This window comes from Podarcis erhardii, assembly GCF_964252035.2.
Source record: "Podarcis erhardii genome assembly, chromosome: Z".
In the NCBI taxonomy this organism is placed as follows: domain Eukaryota; kingdom Metazoa; phylum Chordata; class Lepidosauria; order Squamata; family Lacertidae; genus Podarcis; species Podarcis erhardii.
In genome coordinates this window covers 864603-887435 of record NC_138504.1, presented here as the reverse complement: position 1 = coordinate 887435, position 22833 = coordinate 864603, and the positions used below count along the sequence as shown (strand labels likewise).

Genomic DNA, 22833 nt, shown 5'->3' with positions numbered 1-22833 from the left:
TTCTCCAGCTCTGAGGAGTTGCAGAGCCAGGCAGCTTGGCGGAGGGAGGTAACAAACCGGTTTCCCTAGGGGCTTGCCGCTTTGCGTAGAAGGCATTTCAGCAAGCTACCACCAAGGGCTGCGGCGAGAAGTGCCCCTTCAGCCATTCCATTATTGTTTATAAATATATATGATATATAAAAATATATAGAAATGCTGACCTGGAATATAAGTTTACCAGCTCCCCTCCTTCCCTCTTTTCTTCTTCCCCAACCTTATTCTGTATACTGCACCAATGTCTCATATCAAATGTAAAAAGACTCCACAGCTTCCAAAAAGAGGCAATGCACGTAGTTTTATAAACCAAGAATTTTAAAATAAAAATAAAACTAAGCAAATAAAAACAAATGATGGCCTTGCATTCGTAAGCATCTTGAGACAAGCAACTAACTGAATGTTCCTAGTGCTGGGTTGTTTCGTTTGTATCACAGCTACAAACAGCAGCAGACAGAAACCTACACAAGGCCTCGCTCATGGCCCCACAGAAGAATATGCCAAGGTTGGATTATATCACTGTTTTTTGATGCTGCGTGAAGGGAAAAGGGTGCAAGGGACAGCAGCCTGAAGACTCCATGGCAGTGCCTCAGATAAAGAAAGAAGCTAAGGACAAAATGAGAACATCATCCCTCAGATAAATTGTGGTCTAAATGGAGAAGGTGGTACCAGGGGGGAGATTAACAGAATTCCTATTTGAGAAACAAGGTGCTTAACACAATGAACTTCAACAGGGACAAATGTCAGGTTCTGAAGTTGTACATGTGAAAAGGATCTAGGGGTTTTGGTGGACCACAGGCTTAGCACGAGTCAACAGTGTGATGCAGCAGCAAAAAAAGCAAATGGTTTTCTAGGCTGTATCAAGAGAAGTCTAGTGTCCAGATCAAGAGAAGTTGCAGGTTCACTCTCTTCTGCCTTAGTCAGACCCCACCCAGAGTCCTGGGCTCAGTCCGGACTCAATCTGGGCACCACAATTTAAGAAGAATATTGACAAACTTGAACATGTGCACAGAAGAGTGACAAAACTAAGGGGAGCACCCAAACCAACAGAAGCAAATAATAAGAAATGATATTCCAACCAAATATTAGGAAGAAATTTCTGATGGCAAAAACTGATTGAAAGTGGAACAGACTCCTTCAGGAGGTAGTGGACTCTCCGTGGAGGTTCTAAGCAGAGGTTGGGTGGCCATCTGTTAGAGATTATGGAGCTGAACCATTGTTTAGGTGGTTTTGTTGGGAGGGAGTTGTTCCTTTTGTTGATGTTAGTTTTTGTAGCTTTATTTTGGATGTTATGATTTATGTATGTGGAAAGTATTTGATTGGTTGCGTACTTTTTGACGTTTTGATGATTGTTTATGAGCATGATTTTAATTTTGTAAAGGCGGCATGCAAATAAAGTGATTGAACGATTGATTGATTGATTGATTGATTGCTGCATTGCAGGGGCTTGGACTAGCTGACCCTTGGTCAGTTGCATGCAGACCCTTGCATGCAGTTGTTCCACCTCTTGGGCTTTGGGATCTACATCTTGGACTTTTCTAGAGGTTGTGGAAAGCTTGGTCTGCAGAGAGTCTCCCACGCTACTCATTTGGAAATGGAGTTTAACTGCCATGGTCCTCATCATGTACAGAGCACATTTCAGAGCAGAAAGCACTCTGTATCCGCACGTTTGGTCTCACACACCCCTGGCAGGATGAAGGACACAATTTAGACAAGAGACGGGGGGGGGGGGGGTGACCCAAGTAGGCAACGTTGACCCGTGTTCGCTCTCCCCAGCCCCAGCCCAGTTCTCTGCATGCTGTTTGAGGTGTAAAACTACAGTTCCCATGACTCTTTGGGGGGAAGTCATGCACTGTGATCGGGCTTTAAATGTAGGGGCGGGGGCGGCGGGGGAGGGAACCAGAGCAATAAAAAACACCTTACTCTTCATGATATGGAGCAATAATACATAACTAGGCACTGCGCTATTTACAACAGAAACTTTTCACTGAGTTGGAAGGGTCGCCGAGGACCCCTGCAATTCAGGAACAGTTATATGTGGAATATCCCACAATCCGAAGCATTGCAGTCAGAAAGCCCCTCTCCTGGGAAGATGGATCCTTAAGTGCCAGCAGAAGCCGGGAGTATGCCGAAAGTTTTCCGCAGGTGTTTGAAATGTGATCCCCGAAGCTGCCTGTTGAATGCCTATTGGTGGAGCCATCCTCAGATTGGGCCAATGACACGACAGGCTTTGCTTCTGCGGCTCAAAGGAGCGCCGATCAGGTCTGTCCCGCTGCTGAGCGCTAAGATTGAAGCAGGTCCTGCGGACGGTGATTCGGAGCGCAGAAAAAGGTGAGCGGTGGGCTGCGGGACCCTCCTCGGCTCTCGTGGGCTGACTCCCGTTCAAATCCTGCCCCGGGGCGTTCCAGAGGTGCATTTGGAGAGGGCAGGAAAGGGACCCCGCTGCTCTTCTGCTCCTAACGGGAAACCTCCGAGGGGTTCAACACGTAGCTCGTCCCGGGCGGAGCATGTTGGGGGGTTTTCCCGCACCCCGAATCCCGGTTTTGCCGCCCCCGGGAGCCCTTGCAAAGACGCCGTGTCATCTACGGGTTTGTTCCGAGGTGTACTCGCGTGTGCGCCTGCGGTGCTCCATCCTTTGCCATTGCAAAGGTTTTTGCGTGTCAGAGCTGGAAAGGATACGCGTGCATGGGAATAAAACGCTGGAGTCGGGCTTGCAGGGCGGCTTGACAGAAGACTTCTGCTCTAGCCGCGAGTCCTTGGGTGGCCATACCTGGGAGGAAAGGGTTAACTGTCCGCACCTCGGCTGTCCCCCCCCCCGAAACTGCCCCTTGAAAACGCTGCTCTCAAGCCTCATTGCAGCAGAGAAGGGGGTTGCGGGGGGCGGGTTGAGACTGGTGGAGAAATAACTCTTTCCCTCCCCCAAATGCTCCCTCCCTCAATTGGGTTTAGAAGAAGCCTTCCCAGCCCAGCACTCATGGCGCCGTTTCGGGCTTCTTCTCCCAATCTTTGGGAACCGGGGGGATGGTGGAAGTTGTTCTGCAAAGCCTCTGGAGCGGGCGGCACGTTGGCCAAAAGTCTGGCTCTTGCGGACCAGTTCAGTTGGCTCCCTGGCAACGGTGCAGAAGTCGAGGCCATGGTGACATGCGAAGACCTTGAAAAAAGAGAGCGCATGAGCCTGTTTTGCTTATGGTAAACTCAGGCTGGTCCAGGCAGGATAAAAGTGAAGGACTATATTCATCACAGAATTGCAGGGCCGGGAGGGACCCCAAGCCTCATCTAGTCCAGCCCCCTATTGATGGGACGTGTCCGCTGAAGTCGTGCAAGTCCTTCTGGAGCCAGATGCAGAGAATGCCAGTAGAGAAATGTTCAAGTAAAATGCATTAAATACAATTGGGGGAAGCCACCACACTCTATGACACTGCTCAAGAGTTATTTTGCTTTGGTAATTATGAGTGAACACAGTTAAAAACTACTATTCAAACATTCAGAAAATTAAAATCAAGAATAAGCTAAAAACATTTCAGGATTGCGTAAACAAACATGCTTTTTCTAATGTTTTGTTTGATCTTTTTCAAATCTTCAGCATATAATAGAAGAAAGAATAAGAAAACAAGACCAGATATACAATTATACAAAATAATGGCTGAAAACCGGTAAGTTAAGATCACTTTTTTAAAAGATTTGCTGAGGTTTTTTAACATTATTGTTCTTTTACTTTCTTTGTTACAGGGTTCAAAGGTGTAACTGCCAGCCTGAAAATAAGTCTTTAATTATGAAACTATGCCAAAAAACTGAGGGGACTCCTATGTTATGTACCCCATTACCTGAACCTCATTAACTTTCTCTGTTTTAAATTACGATTGTAAATTTTACAGTGATAGTTTTAAACTGCTTTGAGGTTTTTCTACAAAGAAGTGGTATACATATTATGAAATAAATAAATAAGCAGAAAGAAATAGTTATATCAAAAAGCATAGAAATTGCCATGTTTCCTTTGACCTCTTGCAACTTTCAGTTTGCATCATAATTCTTCTAACAGCACTGTTTGCCAAAGTATAGTGTACCACTGATCCAGATTTCAGTTATCCAAGATGGCAGTGTGCCTTCAGTTAACAGATGTTATGTAAGTCCTTACTTCCCAAATTCATCCTTTCTTGTGTAAACACATCAGGCAGAGCCAAATAAGGGCAGAGAGGGCTACTTTGTGCTGTGATCAGTGAAATACCTTTCCAAAAAGTTGCTACCTTGGGGCAGTCCTCCCACCACATATTTTTGGGCATATACCTGCACAGCACCTCCAACATAGAGGAGAGCCAGTTGGTTTTGTAAAGGACCATGGCCTGGAGGTCAGCACCAACCATGACTAGCTGGAGAGGATGTTTCCTTGTCAAAGCCAATGAAGATTTGTATGGTCTCTTGGACCATAGATTCTGCCAGCTTTCATCCTCTATTTGGCTATCCCAGTGAGCCCCTCCATTACAGAGATTTGTTGAGTCAAGGGAATAAAATATTAATGCTTTATAAAATACAGAAATCAGTCCTTTTAGTAGAATGGTTTCTCATATAATTACTTTTTCAACGTTTTCCAACCGCTTTTTTAATATTCAAAAGGAAAGATTTTAACCAGCTCCCTGGAACCATGAGAATTTCCAAGGTGGGATTGTATGTCTTTTATAGAAAGTGGTTCACCCTCTATGGCTTAACCGTTAACATGATCTAGTGGACACAACTTCCACTCAGAGATATTAACATGTCTTGAATTATTTGTTCTGAAGCAGGAGGTGATATTGAAGAGCAAAAACTGATAACAGCCTGGTGATAAATATTTAGTCTACTTAGCTGATAAACATTCAAGATAAAGAACAGAACTTGTTTTTCCAAAAAGCTCATGCTCTTAAGAGAACATTATTCCCCTTCTTCTTGTTGTCCTTCTGCTGGCAGATTATTATTTTTTCTGTTGTGGGATAAATCAATCTTATGTAACTAAGCCACTTAACTTTTAATTCATGCATGAAGGGGTTAAAACCATAGCTCAATCTGTCCTATTAGGCTTAGTTGGTCACCACCATCCCACTTAGGAGGAAGGGGGTTACCAAACTCTTTGTTCTATATTTTTTTCTTTTCTTTTCTTTTTCTTTTATTTTTTGCTTCCACCCTGAGAATCTGACCAGTAGGATGTCTAAGCTGGGCGCAAACTAAATTTCTGTTTCTATATGAATAATTTAGAAATATTTACCACTTTTTATAACACACGGTAAGTCAAACTGCCTGCTTTTTCTTTCTGCTGTATGGTGGAAGCAAAAACAAAAAGAACAAAGAGTTTTATATGTTTTATTTTATGCTATTCTACTGTAATTGAGAGAATTAGTATGTGTGCCCTCTACTTTTGCAGTTGCCTTATTGCCTATTCCTGCATTGTAGGGTGTTGGACTAGATGACCCCTGGGGCTCCCCTCCATCTCTACAATTCCATTCTCTTCTATCAGTGTTTAATTTCTTTTGAATCATTGTGTTATCTATGTTTTAGTGATGGCTGCTTTCCCTCTGTGGTGCCTTATCGCAATTACTTTTATTCCACAGTAAAGAGGAGGAAGAGAGAGCAATAGCAGAAACTGGCCCGGAGCCTTCAGAGGGGGGAGAAGCTGCCCACAGTGCTGACCCTCCCGTTGTTGGGGCACAAGTCAAGGGGCATTCATCTCCGCAACAAGCCATGACAGACTCTGCAGAGTCAGAAGACATGGAAGAATCATGTGACAATGAAGCAACGATAAAAGAAGCAGAAAGGATCTTGGGACTATTGAAAGTCTTTTATAGAGAAGGCGGTGAGAGTCCCATAAACTTCTTTAAGTTTGTGACTGATCCAAATTCTTTTGCGCAAACCCTGGATAACATGTATCATGTTTTATACTTGGTAAGACATGGGCTTGCAAGAATAAAGGCAGATGAGGATGAGATTCCTGTTTTGGAACCTTTAGATCCAGGACAAGGCAGTTATGTTCCGCCACAAACCTCAGGCCTCATTCCATTGAGTATTGCATGCTGGGAGCAGATTGTGGAACTTTTTGAAATTTCACAGCCCATGATTCCACCTGCCTCAGAGGCATAGGCAGGATTTGAGCCCATCTGAATGCATCCTTAAGATTTGTAAGTTTTAAAAAATGCTATGTAGTATATTTCTTTCATAATATTTCATGAATGTGAACTAAATGATGTTATGAAACCTTGCTTTTAAGTCTATAAACTAAATAGAAGTAAATGTCACCATTACTGTAATTCACAGTCTTCTTCTTTCTTCTTCTTCTTTGGCGATTACTCGTAGCCGAGTAAGATTGTCTTCCATAAACATGGTTTTAACTATGAGTCCATAAGTGACTGTGGAGGACAATTCTGTGGATTCACAGTGTCCTTCCACAGTGGGGACATTGGTTTCTGGGCAGAAGTTGATCACGGCATGGATTTGCCAAGCATGCCTTCCTCTTCGCCCGTTTCTCCCTTGTGTCCTGAGTTTGAGTGTCTTCAAAGCCCATGATACCTTTGGTAAAGGCTGTTCTCCAACTGGAGCGCTCTCAGGCCAGTGTTTCCCAGTTGTCATACTACATTTTTTTAGATTTGCTTTGAGACAGTCTTTAAACCTCTTTGTGGACCACCAACATTATGCTTTCCGTTTTTAAGTTCAGAATAGAGTAGTTGCTTTGGAAGACAATCGCAAAACATGACCAGTCCAATGAAGTTGATGTTGAAGAATCATTGCTTTGACATTGGTGATCTTTGCTTCTTCCAGTACACTGGCATTAGTTCGCCTGTTTTCCCAAATGATGTGTAAAAATTTTTGGAGACACCATTGATGGAATCTTTCGAGGAGTTGGAGATGGTGTTGATAAGTGGTCCATGTTTCACAAACACATAGTAAGGTTGGCAGTACAATAGCTTTGTAAACAAGCATTTTGGTTCTTAACCCAAGGTACTATTTCTGGGTTAGTGGAGTCTGTAACCTGAAGTGTATGTAACCTGAAGCGTCTGTAACCCGAGCTACCACTGTACACAACTCTCCCAGATTTGGAGATACAGTGGTTACAGACTCCGCTAACCCAGAAATAGTACCTCGGGTTAAGAACTTTGCTTCAGGATGAGAACAGAAATCATGCTCTGGCGGTGCGGCACCAGCAGGAGGCCCCATTAGCTAAAGTGGTGCTTCAGGATAAGAACAGTTTCAGGTTAAGAACGGACCTCCAGAACGAATTAAGTACTTAACCAGAGGTACCACTGTACTGCAAGCTCATCTCTAACTCGTTTTTGCGGAATTTGTGAGAGAACCTCAGCAGCAAAAGGGGAGCTGCTGTTAAGGAGATGCTGGTAATGTTCTTTCCAGCACAGTGCAATAGTTTCTTTATCTTTTATAAGTGTGGTACTGTCTATTAAACGTAGCGGGCATATGCCATGGTTTATTGGCCCATAGACGGTCTAACAAACAGTGTTAGAAACTGACCTATGAAAGCTAGAAGCTAAATGGCACCATAAGCTTAGGTTATGGGCACAACAATGGAATGTCTAGGCATGCTTTTTAAATAACAAGAATACAAAGCTGAAAATGAATGAACTGCAGCTAAAGTATTATGTTCATTTTTCACATGCTTTATTCTTTCCCCTGCCCACCCCCCTAACATTCTTAAGAGGGTCATTTCTCTATTCTTCAGAGAGTAACTGGGAGTGGGGAGGCAGAAAAAGGTCCTCCTTTCCTTCCACTCCACAGTTTTAATCTGAAATCTGAGGCTCAATAGTATGCCCAAAGATCAGAAACTGCTCACATTAATAAAATTCCCTGTTGCAAAATGCGCCTAGAACAGTGGGAGTTTCGAACACTGTTCACAAATGGTACATGAACTCCAGAAAACTTTCTTCTGTAGACCACACACAATAAACTACAATGAGATAAAATGAATTCAGTTGGGAATCTGCAGTTTACAGCATTTGATTCAATCTTCTGTTTTCTTCTTCTGCATGAAGAAGTGTTAATAATAATAATAATTTTATTTATACCACACCCATCTGGCTGGGTTTTCCTAGCCACTCAGGGCGGCTTACATCATATATCGAAACATAATGAAACATCAAACATAAAAAACTTCCCAAAACAGGCCTGCCTTTAGATGTCTTCTAAAACTTATGGAGTTCTTTATCTCCTTGACATCTGAAGGGAGGGTGGTCCACAGGATAGGCGCCACTACCAAGGAGGACATCTGCCTGGTTCCCTGTAACCTTTCTTCTCGCAGAGAGGGACCTGCCAGAAGGCCCTCGGCACTGGACCTCAGTGTCCATTCTTGATAATGGGGATGGAGATGCTCCTTCAGGTCTACTGGGCCAAGGCCATTGAGGGCTCGGAAACGTATTAGGAGCCAATGCAGATCTCTCAGGACTGGTGTTATGTGGTCCCGGCAGCCACTCCCAGTCCCCAGTCTGGCTGCCGCATTCTGGATTAATTGCAGTTTCTGTGTCCCCTTCAAAGGTAGCCCCACGTAGAGCGCATTGCAGTAGTCCAAGCGAGAGATAACTAGAGCACGCACCACTCTGGCAAGACAGTCTGCGGGCAGGGAGGGTCTCAGCCTGCATACCAGATGGAGCTGGTAGTTGCCCTCGACACAGAATTAACCTGTTCCTCCATGAACAGCTGTGTGTCCAAAATGACTCCCAGGCTCTGCACCTGGTCCTTCAAGGGCACAGTTACCCCATTCAGGACCAGGGAGTCCTCCACACCTGCCCGTCCCCTGTCCCCCCAAAACAGTACTTCTGTCTTGTCAGGATTCAACCTCAATCTGTTAGCTGCCACCCATCCTCCAACCGCTTCCAGGCACTTATACAGGACCTTCACTGTTTCAGATTTGAAGAAGAGGTAGAGCTGGGTATCATCCGCATACTGATGAACGCCCAACTCAACCCCCCTGATAATCTCTCCCAGCAGCTTCATGTAAACGTTAAAAAGGATGGGGGGGAGGACGGAAGCCTGAGGCACCCCACAAGGGGTCTGAACACTCATCCCCCAACACCACTTTCTGGACACAGCCCAGGAGAAAGGAGCGGAACCACTGCATAACAGGGTCCCCAACAACATTTGGGGTGTTTTGGTGTATAGAAAATATGAGCAGAATTTTATATAATGAAGCCTAGCCTGGAGAAAGTGGGCAGTGAAGCTGTTATTCTCTCACAATGCTAGAACTCAGGGACATCTGATGAAGCAAATGTTGGGAGATTCAGGATGGACAAAAGACAGTCCTTCTACACACAGCACATAGTTAACTATGGCATTTGCTCCCACAACAGGCAAAGACGTCCATCAGCTTCAATGAACCTGAAAGATAATTAGATAAATTCTTGGTGGATGAGACTACTGGTTGCTACCCACGATGGCTTTATTCTCCCTCCTCCGTCAGAGGCTCTTTACCTATGGATTCTCCTTACTGGTGGGGAGAGTGATGGTGCGCTCAAGTCCTCCTTGTGAGCCTCCCCCTCTGTGGACCACTGTGAAAACAGATGCTGGAGAAATGAGAGTCAGGTTTGATCCAGCAGGATTCTTCTTGTGCTCTTATATGAGAGCAATTATCACAGCCGTGTGACTGGTATATCAGTTAATAGAGTTCTCTCTCGAAATGTCTTCCTTGCTATGAGATGCATGTCACTGTGACATCAATTTCCAGCGGAACATTCTCCACATACCTAGTCACTGCTCTTCTGGAATGTTCTGAAAGCCAGGCCACAGTTTGAAAACCCAGGGACAAGGCAGGGCATGACCTGACCCTTCCACGACCTGACTGTATTGGATCCTACACACACTTGCCTGGGAGTAAGGCCCATGGAACACATTAGGGCTTATTCTCAAGTGCACATATGTATACATTGTGCTGTAACTCATAATCCAATATGCTAACCACCACATCATACTGGCTTAGAAAGTCAAGGTATCTTAACAGTAAATGCAAAATTACAAAATACATAGAACACAATCTTACGAGGGCTTACTAATCTTGCCACTATGTCATTTTATACACCCAATATACAATTTAAAATTCCCCAATATGGTGAGACAGTTGCCTCCTCTGCCAATACTTCATTGGTAAGATTTACAGGAAAAAATAGTTTAAGGGAGCCCTATGCCACTTTTTTTTTTTAAATAAGCTTTTTCATAATACAATAAGTTAAAAGAAACTAATTTAAATAAAAGCAAGAACAGAGAGAGAAAGAGAAAACACCAAAGGAAAACAAAAATAGAACACAAGAAGAAAAATAAAAGTTTTGAACGTGTCCAGAGGAGGGCAACCAAAATGGTCAAAGGCCTGGAAACGATGCCTTATGAGGAACGGCTAAGGGAGCTGGGCATGTTTAGCCTGGAGAAGAGGAGGTTAAGGGGTGATATGATAGCCATGTTCAAATATATAAAAGGATGTCACATAGAGGAGGGGGAAAGGTTGTTTTCTGCTGCTCCAGAGAAGCGGACACGGAGCAATGGTTCCAAACTACAAGAAAGAAGATTCCAGCTAAACATTAGAAAGAACTTCCTGACAGAAGAGCTGTTTGACAGTGGAATTTGCTGCCAGGGAGTGTGGTGGAGTCTCCTTCTTTGGAGGTCTTTAAGCAGAGGCTTGACAACCATATGTCAGGAGTGCTCTGATGGTGTTTCCTGCTTGGCAGGGGGTTGGACTCGATGGCCCTTGTGGTCTCTTCCAACTCTATGATTCTATGATTCTATGATTTTCTGTTTGTCACTTACATGAAAGAAATCATTCAAAATATTCACTCTGGCTTGACATCCAACTGATCTATTTTCCCAGTCTTCCAACCCAAATGTCTCAGATTAATTCCTTTTCCTTTTCACACAAAAAGTCCAAAGGGGTTATCTAATTTTTGTTATTAATAAATGTCAGCAATTGTTTTTCTCCATTCAAACATATCAGCTTCATCACCAATAATGTCAACAAATAATTCCTCCATATTAAACCATAATAAGGCTTTCCATCTTTTCCTCGCAAATCTCTCTGCTGTGATCATATATTAAAATAATAATCCATATTTCTTTTCTGATTATGTATTCATCAATTCACAACCAGTTATATATTTTCCATTCCCATTTCCTGCTGTATTTGCCATGGTTTCTTCACCTTGATTTTGGAAAAAAAAAATCCTTCAATTTATGCTTCTTTTATTATATTTCCAAGAAAAGCTCCAGAGGTTTGATAGCTTTTTCCTGGAAAATCACTCCAAGCTGTACAGAGAGTCCTTACTCAGTTATCTCTGCTAGCTCATCATGTCTCTTCCGCTCTCCCTCCCTCTTCATTGCACTCCTCCAACATCTCAGCTTCACTATTTAACTCTTTCAGTCTTCTAAAAATCTGTATCAAAGACTTTTCCCGTTTCACCTTCCTGTTCTGGCAATCCTTTATCTATATTTTTCTCCGAAGTCTCTTTGTCCTCTTTGTTTCCATTTCATCCTCTGATCCTCTTTCATTAACCATTTCATCAATCCTAGCTTTAATGACCTTTTCTGCTCATCAAACATTTGCTGAAGGATGCCAACAGTTGGTGGAATGTCCAGTGATATATTTGCCATACTGAATGTTTTTGGTCTTACTAATATTTCAGTCTTTTTACATCTCCCATCTCCACCTTAAGATCTTCACAGTGTTTTCTCTAATGAAAACACCTTCCTTTCCCATGGAATAAATACGAAGTGGCAAAATTATTTTTGATTTCAAGAAAAAAAGAATTTTCATTAAGAAAAAAGAAAATTAAAAATTAAGAAAATAAAAATTCTTAGCACTCATAACTTCCTGTAATTATTTAAAAGTTTATTGTCTAAAACAATTAGAGCGTGCTTTCTGTTCTGCCTTCAGCCTTTAATGATGGACTCTTCTTAAAGCCAGAAAGTAGCTCACACACCAGATGTAAATATCCACTGGCTGACAGAGAAACCTTTCTCAGTCATAAATTATAACCATCTCAGAGATAATTAAAGAAAGGGAGGCTTTTGCACACCTTATGCCCATCAGAGTTTTAACATATCTTTTGGAAAGATGTTGATTCCTCCGCTCATAAGTCAATCACCCCCTCTAGTTTCCCCGGAGCTGACAGCTTCTCTGTCTCCTGATGTAGAAAATGTCTTTTTCAGAGCATTAGAGGTTAATTGCCTTTCACTCATATCTCTAGAGCATTAGTGTGCACTGGCAGCACCCGGAGCAAGGCAAAGATTGTTCCCCCTAATCTCCTTGCAGGGATTGCATGGGAGGCAAGAGGGGGGCTGTGCTGCACCCCTTCAGCAGCTGCTCCTCATGGAGTTTGCCTGTTGGTTACCATGTTTGCCCTCTCAGCTTGGTGTGCTCCTGGTGCTCCTTGGTGGGTTTGGCAGCGTCCCAGAAGCACCTGAGCTGCAGCTGCAGCAGGCCTAGTAGGAGGGTGGCAGGGAGCAAGCCAAGGCACCAAGCGCAGCCCTTTCCCAGCTGCCACTCCTTGGCTGCACTGTGCAAGGACAGGTGAAGGAAGGTCCTGTTGTGGGGCACACACATTGCCCAAGGACACACAATGGAAAGGAGGCCCCAGGGAAGGACTGGCATGGACCAGGAAAAGTCTGGCCTCCAGCCAGTGGGAATTCCACCTAGGAGTTGCTGTCCCTTCACTGACTGTGAGAAGAACACAGCAGACACATAGCCTTGGCACCCCCTCAGAATTCTGCACTGAGGGCCACAGCATCCCTTGCCCCTCACGCTATACCATTGCTCTAGAGTGAATTTGATAGCCAAGATTCATGCCTGGCTATCATCTATCACTGTAATTATCTCTGTTGGCAACCTGCCAACAAAAGATGTTCAGTTGATAGAGCTCCTCCCCCTGAAGTCCTATTCCACTTTTACAGCTTCCACCCAATCTCTGTTGCTCCTTGAAATATTTGGCCTGCCGGCTGCTCTCTTTCAGATCTGTGATCCTATAAATGCTGCTATAATCATACAAACATACACAGCTGCCTTCTCCAAGGCAAATAAACTGGTCCACATAGTTCAGTATCAGCGGCTTCCCAAGGCCCAAGGCAGACACTTTGCTACTCAAGAGCCTTTTCACTGAAGATGCCCAGAGGTAAGTCTTCTGCCTGCAAGACATGTACGCTCCCTACCAATGAGCTATGATCATGCCACGGTCTTCCAAAGCCGAAGCTTCTTATTCCTCCCACCATATGACTATACAGTGGTACCTCGGGTTAAGTACTTAATTCATTCCAGAGGTCCGTTCTTAACCTGAAACCATTCTTAACCTGAGGCACCACTTTAGCTAATGGGGCCTCCTGCTGCTGCCAATGCATGATTTCTGTTCTCATCCTGAGGCAAGGTTCTGACTTAACCCGAGGTACTACTTCCGGGTTAGTGGAGTCTGTACCCAAAGTGTTTGTAACCCGAGGTACCACTGTACTGGCTCCCAGGTGCCTTCTGCATCTGGCATAGACTGCATCTGGTGCTTTGAAGAGCTGCCTCTCGCTTCTGCTCTTATTTCCAAATGCACCTTTACCTGTGACATCCCACCCAGCTGCCAGGTGGTCTCCTGCAACCCCTCTCCTTATTTCTGTCCCTCCTTATGCATGGGACTGTCTCCACACAAGTCCTGGAGGGTTGAAACCTTCTTTTAAGAACTCCTTGGTTTCCCTTTCTTCTCCCTGTATAAATGACTCAACAGCGATGCCAAATAGCAGGGACTTTGGGGTCTGTCTTCATCACACTTCCTGAGTTTAGTTACTGCCATTTGGCTAAGGCCATACTGCTTGCTTCTTGTCTGAGCAACAGCAGTCTTTTTGCTTCCATTGCAGGCTGCACCTCCTCTCGAGAATTCGGAAGAAGCAGATCTGTGCCTGCTGCACTGAGAGAAAGGCCTGGCTGGAAAATGCATGCATCATGCTTGCATTTGACTTCCAAGAAAAAAATCCTGACATAGGCAAGCTGTGCCTCTTCCTTTCTGTGCTGCTGCAGTAGCTCCAGAGATTTAGGCTTTTAGCACCTTTCCCACTCTACAGAGGTAGCGGACCTGTTAGGACAGTTCACCCTCAGAGGCTGATGGATCCAATGGGTTTCCAGGCGGTTCTGGGAGATTTCTGAGGCTGAAGCCCTGGCCAACCTCTAGTACTGGCATACGAAGGGTGGGCGGGGGAATGCGCTGCACCGGGTACCATTTGGGGAAAGGGTGCCATCACAGCTGCGCCCCTGGAACGCGCACCAGCCACGCCCCTACCTGTTCTCCGCTCCGGGGGCTGCAGCACGTTGAGACTACAATTCCCATCAGCCTTGACCACTGATCCCGCTCGCTAGGGATCATGGGAGCTGTAGGCCAAAAACATCTGGGGGGCTGAGGTTGAGGAAGCCTGATCTAGAACATCTGAATGGCTCAAGCCATTGACATGATTGCTCCTGTTTGGAGAGCCTGCCTGGCTTCCTGGTCTACTGCAGAGCTTAGGGCAAGGAAATGAGCTGGGAGACAGCTTCAATTATGAGCGTAGCCAGGATTTTTTTGGGAGGGGCCAGCAGTGGTATAGCTAGCCGCTTGGGTGCCTGGTGCGGGGGAGTGTCCTGCTGTTGGGGGTGGGGTGATCTGCCCGTGAGGGCAGGGCAAGCCTCTCCAAAGCTTGGAGCCTCTCCGCCGCCCCCCCACCAGCTGTAGGGCGGCTGAGGGAGAGGCAGATGCAAGTCCCACGCTGCTGTTTCAGGCAGTGCTGAACCTGCAGGCACCTAAGCCACCATGTCACTCCTAAAAAGTTTCGTGAGCCCTTTTAAAAAACAAAAACTCATTTTGTCACACACACCCCAGTGATGACACCCAGGGCAGGGCGCGCCCCCTTCCTCCGCCACTGGGGGGCAGAGCCTCAGTTAGCTATTTTTATTGATGGGGGGAGGGAGCTGGCCCCCCTACCCACCCAAGGCTTCCATGCAAGTGGAGAAAAACTCCAGCTGAATGCAGTTGAGCACTGATGCAGGCTTATCATCAAGAAGGCCTACTTTGCTGCCTCCACTGCATCCCAGTTGGGCCACCCAGAAGAGCTTTTCCAGATGGTGCAGAACCTTTTAGCCTGGCCCAAAGGAGGTGGTGGGGCCCACAGTACCGCACTGTGACTTGTCAGCAAAGCTCTTTGAGGATAAAATTGCTTGCACCCACTGGGACCTTGACTGCTGTTACAGCAGATGAATCTCAAGGTGTCTAGCCCTGCTGTGTTGGATGAGTTATGGTTCGTAAGGCTCAAGAATGTGGACAAGGTGCTTGGATCAGTCAGGGTGAATACTTGTTGTTTTTTCTATTTTGGTTAAAAGATAAAATGCTACGTATAATAAAATGAAGAATTCCATAGATAGCAAGATCCAGGTTTGGGACAAGTACTCTTTCGTGATAAAACCCTAGCAAAGATTTAAAATCATCAAATATGCAAAATAAGTGTGGAATTGTAAGTTGTTACAAGGAACACAAAGAGACACAAAATCCAAAGAAACAAACTTATTTTTTATAGGCCCATGATTCTTTTTTCCTTTCACAGTGCAGGGAACAATCAAAGATTTAGTCATCATAAACCAAAAAAGGTGCAATTATGCTTCAGAATATAATTACAAGAACACCACAACTATAACAGTTAATAGTACCATGAAATTCCAGCAGACAATTCCAATAGTAAGTAGAATAAACCAGAACTTGACATACAGTGTCATCTGATGCAGAAAAATGTGTCCATTCTGTTCAGAGAAAAGACAGCTCCAAAGGAAGGGGTTTCTTAATCCTTTTATCAAGGATTATGCTCCTGTGTCACCAGACATGGCCTATCAGGGTCCATACCTGGACCTGGGAGGTAATAAATTCCCACAGCTGTATTCGAGGTCATTAAGGATGGGGGAAGAGTGCAAAGACCCCCTGAAGATATTAAGCACAAATAATGTTCTACGTTAACATCAAATAAATTAGTCAATACAAAATATTAGGAGCTATTTCTGGGAAATCATGGGTGAACCTTGGGCAATTTCAGTATATGTCTTTAATCAGTTCTGTTAAAAGGTTCTCTTTATTATTCACATGCAATAAAATCTGGGACCAAAACAATCACCCTGACGAAAACAGAATATTCATCTAATAAGCATCAGAAATCTGGAACTTACAGCAGCCTGTTGACATAAACATGCCAAGCAGCTAAATGTATGAAACAAAGATGGGGAGCTTACTACTACATAAGGAGAGATTGTTTTTTAAAAATGGTATTTCATTTTAGCAGAGATGCTCAGTCTGGGCAAAGGGAAATCGAGGGCAGGGGATCCCGGCCAGCACAGCAACCCACAAAATTTATGTGGATGACTACAAATCCTTAATTCATAACTAAGATACAGAAGCAATGCTGGCAGCTGATCCTCTCACCCATAAATTATGTACATTCAATTGCCACCATTTTGGAAAGTGAGACTGAAAGAGCCCCATATGTCTCCTCTGGAGCATGGCAGGGATAATATCTGTGCCTGCTGTTCATGCCCCACTTTGAGCATGAATACATCGCTTGTGCCAGGGAACCTATATTCTTCCCAAGTGCCCACTTCAACAAATGATAACTTGCAACTTTGATCATCCCACCTTACAGGGTTATGGGAACTTTCCATGACTGCTCTTGACAACAAAGAGGGAATATTTTTCTACCCTTTTCTGCAAAAGGGAGGAAGACTTTGGCTATTGAATGCACTTCATCCTTCTATTCCCAGTGAGACAGTAAAGAATGACGGGACACTATATTGGAAAGAGGGTGCATGGGCCCTAACCTCCAAAGCAAGACACAGAACAGTGAACTGGGTAAGATCAAAAGAATAAAACTTGCTACTCCAGAAATGTTAGAAAGAAGTATGCAAGCTTTAATACCACGAGAGATAAAATGTATTCAAATAAAATAAAGGGATTAATAAATATACTGATATATCCAATCGATGCCTGATCAACCAACTCCGGTGACAAACAATTGTGCCAAGACCAAAATGTGTTCCAACCATGTGGGACTTCCTCAGTGATCCAAAACATTTCTCCATATGATTTGTCACAGTAAATCTAGTCTGTCTGGATGATCTGCATTTGATCTTATGCATCATTTGTTGCTTCTCATATCTGGATCTATCATTTTATTTATTATTTATTATTGTATTTAAACATCTATTATAATCATCATCAACAACAACAATTGTATTGTTTACACCCTGCCTATCTGGCTGGGTTTACTTATTGAATACGGTTTATTTATCGTGGCACTGATAAACATTTTAGTGTTTCACTTTACTGGATCCAGCTGCATCAAGATCTCACTGAATCTGCTACTGGTAGCCCCTCTCTGGCTCTCCTGTATTGAGAGGTGACTGGCACAGACACAGCATTGCAACGCTGTGACATGGGCTACTTTCTGCAATGGGAAGACAGAAAAGGGAGGCGGCCAATGCGAGCCTAAGAATTATTTCCCTCTGGTATTACCTACAAAAAAAGTTCATCAGAACAAGGTCCAAGGGGGCACCAAGGGGCACAGGCACTCTCCCTGTTCAGGTGAGGAGTGCAGTGACACCCTGTGGACTAGAAGCGGATTTGTCAAGGAAGTTTGTTTCACAACATTCCACAGTATCAGAAGGGGAAATTTTTGTCAATATGATTACTGGTTATATCAGTTTACAAAATATTTAATAAGAGGGGGATAAAGAGGTCATTGACTCTTGTTTGGAAAAGCCTTAAACAAAGGAAATCATTAATGTGCAGGTGATGTAAAAATCTCAACTCATGAACATTTTCCCTATTACTGTTTTAACATCAAACTTTTAAGATACAGACATCATATAAAAATCCACACACACACTTCATGGAATTCCTGCATAGCGGGGGGGGGGGGGGGGAGGGGGGAGGATGTATCAGTACTCAACAACGAATTCCTATGATAACAATGGAAACCGGCATTTATTAATTTTTTAGGTGCAGTGGAGGTCCTACTTCTCTTGTGCAGCTGGAGGAGAAGAGGAAAAACATGAATCAGAGGTTGTTCTTGAAAAATTTCCCTTCGTTTCAATAGGGCTTGCATGAACAACCTCTATGGCTGGCTGCAGCCAGAATGTTCAATCTTAAAAGAAAGGACATAAATAACAAGGAACTGCATGGAAGCATACTTAAGGCATGACATTCAGACCTGAGAACATAAAAAAAAAGTTTGAAAAGAAAGAGAGAGACGTTATCTTGGTTTCTTGGCTGTATTGTAAGAACTCCACCTCCTGCTATTTTTGCACTTAAGTGCTTCCTGCTTAGTGCTGGAAAAGATGGGAACCATCACCCACTGATGAAAGTCAAAGGCCCCCAATTCTTATAAATACAAGAAGTCCGGCTGGCACCCCTAAGAATCCAAGCTCTCTTGCAGGTGTGAACATGTGCCACACTCTCCCTCCTGGAGGAGATAGTCCAGGCTGCTTCTCCTTCTCCTGCTGCAGCTGCCTTTCTTCCATAAACCTTGTGCTATGGGGCACATCCACCACATAGGGGTCTGACTCCCCACACCTTTCCCAACATCCTGCTGCAACCGAGTTAGGGAATCTACTGCCTTTAGAGGGTGGCTTTGCTTCTCTCCAGCTTCTTGCTCTCTCTTTTCTTTGTACTGTTGTTAAATGGAATGATGTTCAAACAAATCAAAACCGGATTCTCTTCTTTTTTCAGGGTCATCACACTTTTGTGTTAGCAGAGCAAAGTGTTAAGTTTGTACAGCCCTATAGCGCTTTGAGAAAAGGGGCAGAAATAAGAGCTGTACACTGAAAGGTTTTATATGGCAACTGTTTTCTCCGAAGAAAACATGGCATTCAGAAATCCTGGCTTCCCAAAAACACCCACTGCACCAAGTAAAAAAAATAAATCAAAAGGCTTAATAAAAAAAATATCATGGCAGGATGAGGCTGAGTACACCAAGTGCAATATCAGCGAGTTGCTCAGTGCTCTTCCTTAGGCAAAACAAAACAAAACAAAAACATGTAAATAATCTATGGCAGCTCACAAATATATTTCTCGTTTAACATGAAAGAGACACAAGAACAAAAACCAAAGGTTGTAGTTTTTTTATAGTCACATAAGCATGCGAAGAAGTGACCAAACCAAAGTGCAACTATACAGGATGGATGGACAGACAACCCCCTTTCGGTGCTACCTAAACTGCCACTTTTGAAAACCCACACCTAAAAGTCTTAAACCTCTGCATGTCCTGTTCACACAGCTGAACTCCATGATATGGTGTGGAACTGGTCTTCTTGGCAGCTATGCAGCAAGAAGAAAATTTTGACATAGCTTAAAGGCACAGCCACTCAATTGCAAGTTTAGAAAGGGAGCCAGCAATGGCTTCGTATGGCTGTTAATTGATCTAGAAACACTACTTAATTCTCTATGTGAAAAACCAAACTTTGCCCACTTTGACTGCTTCATAACTCAGAACCTGCCCCTGGCCCTATGGAATAAGGCATGAGAGAAATTTAAACACAAAAAGAAAACAAACACCCACCTTCAATCCAAGCACAAATCTTAAAGAACTTGCTTTTATGAATCACCTGGAGCCTTATTATGAGAAGCACCTGTTGCAACTGGAAGACAGATGCAAGCGGCTCCTGTCAACAAGCCACTGACCATTTGCTCCTTGACCGTTTCATCCAAGCACTCTATTACCATCACAGCTTCTTATCAGCTGGTGGCAGGTTTAGCATGCAGGCCATCATAATATCAAGGTCTGTTCTAACAAATCCTATAGCAGTGCTACAGAGAGGAAATTTCAAGTCTCCAGAGCTGCCATCCACTAAAGGAAGGCAGCCAAAACCACCTGCTCACCACCTGAGATGGACGTGGCAAAACGCAACCCAAGATGCCACCACTACCTCCTTCCTACTCTCAGGTAAGTGATGGGAAATTGCAAAAGAAAAGCAGACTATTTGACACAAGTTGGGAGGGAAGATCTTGGCAGCAGCCCCCCCCTTCCCCCTTCATAAAGGATATTTGTTCTAAAACAGTTCCACTGCTACACAGTATAGTCCATGAGTTTAACTTATGAAAATTAAGAGTCGCTCTTCACAAGTTGTCTCATATGGGTAGTTATATTCTCCTAACACCATATAAATAAGTAATATTTATACAGCTTAGACATTCTGAGACATGCAGTAGTTTTTTTGTTGTAGGTAGTACATTTTTCTTCATGATCGTATGTGGGGGGTGGGGGGTGGGTTACTGATCACCTTGTTACCAGCAGATCTCATGCCGGCCCATGTCTGGCATTGTCTACTACATTTGAGGGTGGCTCTGAATCATCCATGGGGAGAACGAGGCGTGTGCCCCTTATGACAAGTTCGTGGTCCCCAAACCCAAGCTCCTGGTCCAGGGTGTCCTCGGAACCATTTCCCGCCGCCCTTCGAGATGCGCCAGATGTCAAAGAATCTGTGTTCATGGTGGAATCCCCGTAGGTCAAACTGATATCTCCGTCATTCAAAATAAGGTCTGAATCATCGTCTTTCAGCTGCTCTTGATTCTGAGTAAAAGAAAAGAGCTATTTTACCAAGCAGCTAATATGCTGAATTAATATCTATTCCTGCTGCCCAAGATGTCTGACTGGCATAATAAAATTGGAAAGTTTTTATTTTATGACTGCAATTTTCTACAAGGTACCCATGTCCCAAGCAGGATATGAAGGTTTCACAACCTAGGCATGTTCCACAAGATTCAGATCCAGGACAATTGGGTCCTAACCCCACTGGAATAGTCATCATTTCTCCCCTCCCTGTAAAATGGGGCTAAATACCTGCTCCACAAGAATATTGCTTAAAAATTAAGTCCATCTGCATTCATAAAACACCATAGAATTTATCTTCTTTGACTCCCATAGTATTTAACAATTTTACAGAGGCAAACAGGTCTCCCAAAGGCCATTACCAAAATCAAACTGCCAAGTTCAGAAGTATCAGGTGCTTAGGAATGCCAATAAAGGGTGGTCTATTGGGAACATGATGAAGGTATGGATGGACTTTGACTGACCAAGCAACGTTTACTGTATTTTTCCATGTATAACACACCCCCTATAAGACACCCCCTATTTGGGGGGACAAAAAATTAAGAAACTGGGGGGGGGGATTGCCCAGAGTTGTTGAACTTTTTTTTGGGGGGGGGGTGGCCCAGATTTTTTTGGGAATGACAAAAATCACTCACCCGCCAGACCAACAGTGCTGCTCACGTGCATCAACAAAGCAAACTATCCTCTGTCCCCTCGCCGTCAAAAGCAGTAAATTGCCTGCCCAACTGCTGCAGCGACAGCAAATCAACACCAGCCCTTCCCACAGCTACCAATAGCAATCTCCGACTCGCGGCAGCAACCAATCCCATGTCCCCACAATGCACTATCCATGTATAAGATGACCCCAAATTTTGAACAAGATTTTTGAATAAAAAACCATAGTCTTATACATGGAAAAGTATGGTATGTGGCTGCATTATGTTAGCAGTGGATTATCTTGAAATGTTGCTATATATGTTTATTGCACTTTCTGATGCTGTTTGGAGCTGCTCCGAGCACGATTTTGAGCAAGAAAGTGGCATAGGATAAATAGATAAAGACAGAAGCCAGTCTGATTTGGAAACTGAAAAGCAATCACAGCACTTGGTGGAAAAAGCTGCTCCAAGAATACAGTAACTGTTTTGCACAGCCAAACCTCAGCAGCTGCGGAAACACAACATACACAGAAAGTATTCCATGGTCATTCTGGGAGGTTCTGCACGTACCTCATAAGCCTGAGGGCTGGTCAGGCACCTGGCAATGGGGCCGCAGCAGCTTGGGAGCGTTGTTGTTAGAGGAGGACCACTGTGCGTCAGGAGGGGCTTCAAGTAACTGAAGGGGGGCGTTATTAAGGCACAAAACACTTCAATGAGAGCACTTCATGGGTTTTTTATATAGCAACAACAACAAAAACAATTTATTATTTATACCCTGCCCATCTGGCTGGGTTTCCCCAGCCACTCTGGGTGGCTTCCAACAAAAGATTAAAAACAGATTAAAACATCAGTTATTAAAAGCTTCCCTAAACAGGGCTTCCTTCAGATGTCTTCTAAATTTCTGATAGTTGTTTATTTCTTGGACATCTGGTGGGAGGGCGTTCCACAGGGCAGGCACCACCACCGAGAAGGCCCTCTGCCTGGTTCCCTGTATAACTTGGCTTCTAGCAGCGAGGGAACTGCCAGAAGGCCCTTGGAGCTGGACCTCAGTGTCCAGGCTGAAGGATGGGGGTGGAGACGCTCCTTCAGATATACTGGACCGAGGCTGTTTAGGGCTTTAAAGGTCAGCACCAACACTTTGAATTGTGCTCGGAAACGTATTGGGAGCCAATGAAGATCTCTCACGACCGGTGTTATATGGTCTTGGCGGCCACTCCCAGTCACCAGTCTGGCTGCCGCATTCTGGATTAGTTGTAGTTTCTGGGTCACCTTCAAAGGTAGCCCCACATAGAGTGCATTGCAGTAGTCCAAGCGAGGGATAACCAGAGCATGCACCATCCTGGCCAGACAGTCTGCGGGCAGGGAGGGTCTCATCCTGCGTCCCAGATGGAGCTGCCCTGGACACAGAATGGACCAGAATGGGCCTCCATGGGTCCAAAATGACCTCCAGGCTGCGCAGCTAGTTCTTCAGGGGCACAGCTGCCCGATTCAGGAGCAGGGAGTCTACCACACCCACCTGCCCACCCACAACAGGACTTAGTCTTGTCAGGATTCAACCTCAATCTGTTAGCCGCCATCC

The 22833-nt window shown here is 44.3% G+C and overlaps 1 protein-coding gene and 2 long non-coding RNA genes across 3 annotated transcripts in view; 2 read left to right on the top strand and 1 right to left on the bottom strand.

The window, feature by feature from the left end:
• The first annotated feature begins 1963 nt into the window (after positions 1–1963).
• LOC309333409 lies at positions 1964–6296 on the top strand. Its single transcript, XR_014152501.1, has 3 exons — positions 1964–2364; positions 3617–3686; positions 5613–6296. It is a non-coding gene; the product is annotated as an uncharacterized lncRNA (long non-coding RNA).
• Positions 6297–9746: 3450 nt separating this feature from the next.
• Positions 9747–14136, top strand: LOC309333305. Its single transcript, XR_014152460.1, has 3 exons — positions 9747–9982; positions 12987–13145; positions 13867–14136. It is a non-coding gene; the product is annotated as an uncharacterized lncRNA (long non-coding RNA).
• A 3178-nt stretch (positions 14137–17314) lies between these two features.
• SLC9A6 (solute carrier family 9 member A6) overlaps positions 17315–22833 on the bottom strand; it is a 63668-nt gene continuing 58149 nt past the window's right edge. Inside the window, exons 15-16 of the mRNA XM_081846857.1 lie at positions 21825–21930; positions 17315–20580 (exon numbers count right to left, since the gene is read on the bottom strand). Coding sequence (XP_081702983.1) covers positions 20308–20580; positions 21825–21930 — 379 coding nt within the window. The 3' untranslated portion in view covers positions 17315–20307. The remainder of the gene's footprint in view (positions 20581–21824; positions 21931–22833) is intronic.